An 8,500-nucleotide genomic window follows, 5' to 3' on the forward strand; every position below is an offset into this window, starting at 1 on the left:
ATCGATTTTTATTATCAATGTATCTTAGTATAAACAATTTTTTTTTTTTGGTAATTAACTTTCACTTTTATCCAGTGGCGAAGCCAGGAATTTTCTCAAGGGTGTTCAAACTTGAAAGTAGTGAAAAACTTCTCCGACAAAGAGTGTTCAATATATGTTATATACCTAATATTTTACCTATATACTCAGTGTAATTTTCCGACGGAGGGTGGTCAGTTGACCACCCTTTGGCTTCGCCCTTGCTTTTATTAATCACCAAAGATGAAACTGTACAATTCCATAGTCAAGCTAACTCAGCTGACTATCTCAGATAAAAGAGCAAACTATCACATACCTAATTACATATATCACTATTGATCTACTCTTCCCAATAAGAAATTGTTGTATATAACTCTTAGCTCGAGCAGCTACTCTAATATTGCAAATATATGCTATCTCTCTTGCCAAAACATCACTGCCTCAATATCTTTGCTCAAATGTACGTGTGTTTCTTTCAATCTATATAGCATATGAGGTTTCAACATATTCTGAATATGCTAGCCTTGTTGGACTTCCCTTTTCCCTGCTTGATGATACACTAAAGATGTAGATCCCAGCATGAGCTTATCATTTGGTCTCTCTGAATCCATTTCATAACTTTGTTCCACAGTTCTGTTGCATATGAACATTGCACAAAGAGGTGCTCCCTTGTCTCAACCTGACCTGAGCACATTACACAGTGAGGAGTGACATTTATTCCCCAGTTGGCTAGTCTATCCTTAGTAGGTAGTCTTCCATGCAGTAGCAACCACATAGTGAATACTGCCTTTGGTCGAGCAGAATTCTGAAAGACTAGACATTTCCAGCTCACTCTTGGCAATTCTCCTATCAGCTGTAGATATATTTGTCTAATACTACTGGTATTGTGATCACTGGAGTTCTGTGCCTGCAGCATGGTAACTCTTGATCCAATTATTCTTCTCACCATCCAACTTGCTTGTTGTGGGATTGGCATATGCTGTAGCTGCTGCTGTTGGATGTAGTAGGCACTAATCCACCTTATCCATAACTTGTCCTGCTTGTGAGCTAAATCCCACCATGTTTTAGCAATTGCTGCTTTGTTCCACAGAGGGAGATTTATAAGATAAAGACCACCAACTGACTTAGGAGTACATATCTTATCCCATGCCACTAATGCCTTCCTAGTTATTGTATTAGTTCCTGACCAAATATGAGTGACTCAATAATTTTCAAAACCTTAGCAGGCAAGATGAATAGTTGAGCCCAATAGGCTTGAATACCAAATATAACAGATTGCACCAGCTAAACACGACCAGCATAGGATAGCTTTTTAACAGTCCATGAAGATATCTTGGTTGTGATCTTTTCAATCAAAGGTTGCCACTGAATGGGTGCTATTTTCTTTGTAGATAGAGGAATGCCTAGGTACTTGAAAGGCAAAGAACCTTGTTCAAATCCCAGGTGATCCAAAATCCGCTTCTTCACATCTTGCTTCACTCCACCAAAATACACTGAACTTTTACTCAAATTAGCCTACAAACCTGATGCTTTAGAAAACTGAGAGAAACACTTGTATAGTCCAGTCACTGAAGACAGATTACCCCTGGCAAATAACAATAGATCATCAGCAAAACTTATATGAGTTATGTCCAATTTCCTGCACCTGGGGTGGTGCTGAAATGTAGGCTCCTTCTTCAGCTCATGGAGGGACTTACTCAAGTACTCCATCACTATTGCAATAGAAAAGGAGAGATGGGATCTCCTTGTCGAAGACCCTTGTCAGCATTGAAAGGTTCAGTAGTTTCTCCGTTCACAAGGACAGTATAGTTTATTGTCCTGATGCATTCCATTATCCATTTAATAAATCTGTCAGGAAAACCTATCTCCTCTATCCCTTGTTGTAAAAAGATCCACTCCACTGTATCATATGCTTTTTGAAGGTGAATCTTTATCATACACCTAGAGGATATCTGAGCTCTAGTGTAGGATGTAACTAGTTCATGAGCTAGAATGACATTGTCAGCAATCTTTCTACCAGTAATAAAACCTGCTTGAGCTTCACAAATTGTGAATGGCATGACTTTCTGCAATCTAGAAGCCAAGATCTTAGAGATCATCTTGTATAGAACTGAACAACAAGCTATTGGTCTATACTCTTTAATTGTGGCAGACTTAGTCACTTTAGGAACTAATGTGACAGTGACACAGTTTATTGCCTTATAGATCTTTCCAGTTGAGAAGAACTCCTTTATAGCCTACGTAATTTGAATGTTGATAATGCCCCATGCTTTTTTTGAAGAAAACTGCATTAAAACCATCAATACCTGGAGCTTTATCATCACCAATTGCTTTAAGACTCTCAACAATCTCTTGGTCAGATACCTCTGCACACAAATCCACCCTTTGCTGATGAGACATGTAGGACCATTTTCCGTGTATGATCTGTTTATGGCTGGTAAGGAATTGGCATCTAATCCCATTAGAAATCCATGATCTCTCTTTTGATGGCTTCAGGATCAGTCAACTTGTCTCCTAGTAATGTTGTGATTTCTGTAATCTGCTTCCTTTGAGTTCTATCCTTCATCACTGCTGTGAAGTATTTAGAGTTTGAATCTCCAAGCTGTATCCATTTTGCTAGCTTTCTGTTGTAGTACACTCTCTTCAATTAAGGACCACTTCTCAATATTGAGTAGTTTTTCCTTCTCCATATCTAATAAAGCATCAGTACAAGTCATTGAGATTTGTTCTTGAATGGTCCTTGGCTCTATTCTAGCCTTCTTAATTCTCTGAGTAATGCCCCTAAATTCCCTAGAGTTTAAAGCTTTGAGAGCAGGTTTCAGGTCTTTCAATTTTGTCCATACAGATTTCAAAGTTCCATGAGTATTGTGATGATTCCATATACATGCCACTATTTGAGAGAAATATGCATGGGTTGCCCATATGTTGGAAAATCTGAAAGGTTCTCTACAAGTCCATGTTGAAGATGACAATGTTAAAAGTATAGGAGCATGGTCTGATATTTGAGGCAAACCATAAGTTGTTTCCACATGACCTCAGGCCATCATCGATTCATAGTTACCAAAGACTCTGTCTAATCTACTGCTGACCCTATCTACACCAGGCTGTTTATTAGTCCATGTATAATAGTCACCCTTCCAAGGTAGTTCTGTCAATGTTGTTTGTTGAAGGCAAGCAACAAATTTTTGTATTTCTGAGTAGCTTACTGGTTACAAGATAGTCTGTCATTTGAATACAGTACTGCATTGAAATCTCCTGCTATTAGCCATGGTACTGTGATACTTGCTGATAGTAGTTGTAGGTTATCCTATAGAGCTCTTCTTTGTACTATCTCATTGTAACCATACACTACAGTGAGTAAGCAATCTATGTCTCCCCTTCTACTTTTCACCTGACAATGTATCATTTGAGCATCATCTCTAATACCAGTAACAATGAGATGACTATAGTAACTAAATCCTCCCATTCCTAGCATCTTTATAATTTGTCAGTACATTCCATCCAGGAACAATAACTTTTGAAATCCTTTGAGCATTTCCCTCCTTTACTTTAGTTTCTACAAGACCTACTAACTTTATTTTATTGCTCCTAATATACTCCCTAACCTCATTATGCCTATACCTTTAATTTACACCTCTTATATTCTAGAACAACCAATTCATCATTGTTGATTACTACTTCCACCTCTATCACCAGGTGGAATGTGTACTTCATGTCTACTTGTAGAAACTGCCTCAAACCTATTTCTCACTGGGATGGGAGACAAAGGGGAAAAGTTGATGAGATTAAGTTCAGGGCTTTGCACTGTTTTGCCTTTATCGTCTTGTTTCTCAGCTACAAGTACCAAGTTTTACTGAGTAGTAATCTCCTTAGGTTCAGGTGTCTTTGTTGCTCTTCTGTGATTTTCAGCTTCCAAATTGGTAACACCTTGTTGTTGAATCTTAGAGGATGGTACATTCAGTGGCATAGGTGAATTAGGTATTGGACCTTTAGTTCTCCATTCCCGTATGATCACCTTGTTACCCCTGACTCTCTTAGGCTGGATTGGCTGATGCATCATAGGTCTGGCTCGATTTGAACACTTGTGTCCCACAACCAAGCATTTTTCACAATAGGCAGGTTTCAGTCATAGGTAACATCTTGCAAAAACTTCTTTCCAGTTGGGTCCATAACCACAATTTCAGTTGGCAGCTCTTTTATAACATTAACCTCAATAAGCATTCGAGAAAAGGATACCTGAGTCTGCTTAGTAGTGCACTCATCAGCAAATATAAGCTTCCCAATTACACTAGCAATTCTGCTGCGTGAGCCATCTCCCCAACAAGACGTAGGCAACTTAGGAAATTTGACCCACAATAGAATAACAGTAGGAAACTCTTCAGTGAAATCTGTCACGACCCGAATTTCCCACTCTCGAAAGTCGTGATGGCGCATACTAGTGGAAGCTAGGCAAGCCGATCATTTGGATTATTTACCTTTTTCTCATTTTAATCCTTTTACAATTAATAACCAACATTAGAAAAACAACGGAATTTAATAAGCGGAAGACTGAAATGTAATATTTTAATAAAGATGCCAATACCAATCCATACATAAACTACCCAATACTGGTGTTGCAATTTCACAGACGGTCTAAGAATACTACAAACAAGGGTCCGAAAAATAGATACAAACTGTTTCAGAAATACATAGAAGAAACAGTAGACAAAGATAGAAGGAGACGTCAAGGCCTATGGACGCCTGCTACCTCGGGTCGCCTGGATGGACTGAAGACAGTACCCTCACTGCGGTCCAAATGCTCCGGTATCAGTATCTGCACACAGTGCAGAGTGTAGTATCAGCACAACCGACCCCATGTGCTGGTAAGTGCCTAGCCTAACCTCGGCGAAGTAGTGACGAGGCTAGGACCAAACTACCAAATAAACCTGTGCATTTAAATCATATACAGCGGAAAATAAAGCAGATATACACAGTTAAAGATGGGGGGTGACATGCTACGGGGAGTACCAGATACAACAAAATACCAAAGAGGAATGTAAAGAAACCATCATGTAGTTGCCAACAATAATGAGGAAAACAAACACAGCATTCACTTTCATTTCTTTCTTGTTGCAGGCGTGCAACCCGCTCCCATTTCATATATCTCGTTGCAGGCGTGCAACTCGCTCCCATTTCATATATCTCATTGCAGGCGTGCAACCCGCTCCCATTTCATATATCTCGTTGCAGGCGTGCAACCCGCTCCCATTTCATATAAACATAAATCACAAAAGAATCCCGGTAAGGGAACAAGAGTATAACAACAACAATCTCGGCAAGGGAAAATAATATCGTAAACAATAACATCACGGCAAGGAAGACAATGTCATAACAATAATATCCCGGCAAGGGAGACAATATCACAACTATAGCATCCCAACAAGGGAACCAACAATGACAATCAACATATTAAGCATGAATAAATCTCAACGGAGTCACAACAATTACAACTCTAGACCCACGGGCGTGCTTGACACTGACGTATAGATACTCGTCACCATGCCTATACGTCGTACTCCACAATTAACACATAGCAATTAATACACCACTCCTAATCCCTCAAGCTAAGGTTAGACCAAACACTTACCTCGATGCTACGAACACAATTCAAGCCTCAACTACCGCTTTACATCTTGATTTCCACCACCAATTCGCTCGTATCTAGCCACAAGTTACTTAACTATATCAATAAATGCTTAATGAATCGATTCTAAAGCATGAAAATAGATTTTCTAAAGTTTTTCCCAAAAAGTCAAAAATTGACCCCGGGCCCACATGGTCAAAACCCGAGGTTCGAACCAAAATCCGATTACCCATTCACCCACAAACTCAAATATATAATTTGTTTTGAAATCGGACCTCAATTCGAGGTCCAAATCCCCAAAATTTGAAAAACCTAAGTTCTATCCAAAACACCCAATTTCCCCCATGAAAACCTTTGATTTTGAGTTGAAATCATGAGAAAATAAGATTAATGAAAACGATTTAGAAATGACTTACAATCGATTTGGAAGAGTACTTGTCTTTGAAAAATCGCCAAAAGGTGTTTAGGTTTTGAAAAGGTTTGAAAAATGAAAGATTTTCGGCTAAGTTATGATTTTGCAGGTTGCAGATGTCGCAATTGCGACCAGGGTTTGCAATTGCGAACCCCTTCAGGGCCTGCTATCTTCGCAAATGCGAAGAATGTGTCGTATTTGCGACCATAAAGCAATAGGGTCACCTTCGCATTTGGCAAGAACCAGTCGCATTTGCGAAAGAGGGGCTTCGCAATTCCCACCAATAGTTCGCATTTGCGAAAAGGGCCTGCCCAGGCTTGGTTCGCATTTGCAAAGCCTGGGTCGCAGTTGCCAAGCCTGAGAACTTCACAATTGCGAAGCCTGGTCTCGCAATTGTGAGACCAGAGGCCTGGGCAAAAATACCAGATAGCAGCACTTAACCCTAAGTCCAGTTCCACTCCGTGGACTATCCAAAACTCAGCCGAGCCCTCGGGGCTCCAAACCAAACATGCACACCAACCTAAAAACATCATACGGACTTGCTCGTGCAATCAAATCATCAAAATAACATCAACAACTATGAATTGAACCCCAAATTCATGAAATCATCCAAGAACACCCAAAATTCCAATTTCTCAACTTCAAGTCCGTTTTATACCAAACCAATCCCGATCTTACCAAATTTTACAGATTCAACCAAACTATTATTTCAAACTTGTACCGGGCTCCGAAACCAAAATACGGGCCCGATACCATCAAATTCAAACATATATATTCCAGAAAACAATTTTCTTTAAAAATTCATTTCTCAGGCTTGGGACCTCGGAATTCGATTCCGGGCATACGCCTAAGTCTCATATTTTCCTATAGACCCTCCGGGACCGTCGAATCACTGGTCCGGGTTTGTTTACCCAAAATGTTGGCCGAAGTCACCTCAAATTCATTTTAAAAGCAAAATTTACTATTTTCACAGATTTTCACATAATGGCTTTCCGGATACACGCCCGGACTGCGCACACAAATCGAGGTGAGACAAAAAGGAGGTTTTAAGGCCTCGGAACCCAGAATTTATTTCTAAAACAAGTGATGACCTTTCGAGTCATCACATTCTCCACCTCTAAAACAACCGTTCGTCCTTGAACGGACATAAGAAGAAAGTACCTGAGTCGGAGAGAAGATGGGGATAGCGGCTCCGCATATCGGATTCGGACTCCCAGGTCGATGCCTCAACAGGCTGACCTCTCCACTAAACACGAACAGAAGGGAAACTCTTCGATCTCAACTAATGAACCTGCCGGTCTAGAATAGCTACTGGCTCCTCCTCATATGACAAGTCCTTGTCCAACTGGATAGTGCTGAAGTCTAACACGTGGGATGGATCGCCGCGATACTTCCGAAGCATGGACACATGAAACACTGTATGCACGGCTGATAAACTCAGCGGCAACGCAAGTCTGTAAGCCACCTCTCCCACTCGATCAAGAATCTCAAACGGGCCAATGAACCTAGGGCTAAGCTTGACCTTCTTTCCAAATCTCATTACGCCCTTCATAGGCGATAGCCGAAGCAACACTCGCTCGCCAACCATGAATGCCACATCACGAACCTTACGGTCGGCATAACTCTTTTGCCTGGACTGAGCTGTACGAAGCCTATCCTGAATGATCCTAACCTTGTCCAAGGCATCCTGTACTAGATCTGTTCCCCAACACCCGAGCCTCTCCCCGGGCTCGAANCTGAGTCCGCGGGAGTCCAACAACAAAGTCCATAGTGATACGCTCCCATTTCCACTCGGGAAGCTCAATCCTCTGAAACAAACCACCGGGTCTATGATGCTCGTACTTTACTTGCTGACAATTCAAACACCTAGCCACATACGCAACAATATCCTTCTTCATCCTCCCCCACCAATAATGCTGCCACAAATCCTGATACATCTTAGCGGTGCCCGGATGAATAGAGTACCGGGAACTATGGGCCTCCTCTAAAATCAACTCTCGAAGTCCATCCACATTAGGCACACAAGCTCGACCCTGTAGTCTCAAAACCCCATCATCTCCTAATGTAACCTGCTTGGCACCACCGTGTTGCACCGTGTCCCTAAGGACACACAAATGAGGATCATCATACTGCCGATCTTGAATACGCTCCAATAAAGAAGAACGAGCGACTATGCAAGCTAATACACGGCTGGGCTCAGAAACATCCAACCTCACGAACTGATATGCCAAAGCCTGAACATCCAAAGCAAGCGGTCTCTCGCCGACCGGAATATACACAAGACTGCCGATACTGGCTGACTTCCTGCTCAAAGCATCGACCACCACATTGGCCTTCCCTGGATGATATAAGATGGTGATATCATAGTCTTTCAATAGCTCCACCTACCTCTTTCGCTCAATTAGCTCTCTGCTTGAACAACTACTGTAGTACTCTTGTGTACGTCC

General features: G+C 41.2%; 1 protein-coding gene across 1 annotated transcript; it reads right to left on the reverse strand.

The window, feature by feature from the left end:
* Positions 1-577: 577 nt before the first annotated feature.
* LOC109220273 lies at positions 578-1,728 on the reverse strand. The gene is made up of 2 exons (XM_019384742.1): positions 1,542-1,728; positions 578-1,200 (listed from the first exon to the last, which is right to left on the reverse strand). Exons 1-2 carry the CDS (start codon positions 1,726-1,728, stop codon positions 578-580), a joined length of 810 nt encoding a protein of 269 aa, XP_019240287.1.
* Positions 1,729-8,500: the final 6,772 nt, after the last annotated feature.

The sequence above is a fragment of the Nicotiana attenuata genome, unplaced genomic scaffold (assembly GCF_001879085.1).
Source record: "Nicotiana attenuata strain UT unplaced genomic scaffold, NIATTr2, whole genome shotgun sequence".
Lineage (NCBI taxonomy): Eukaryota > Viridiplantae > Streptophyta > Magnoliopsida > Solanales > Solanaceae > Nicotiana > Nicotiana attenuata.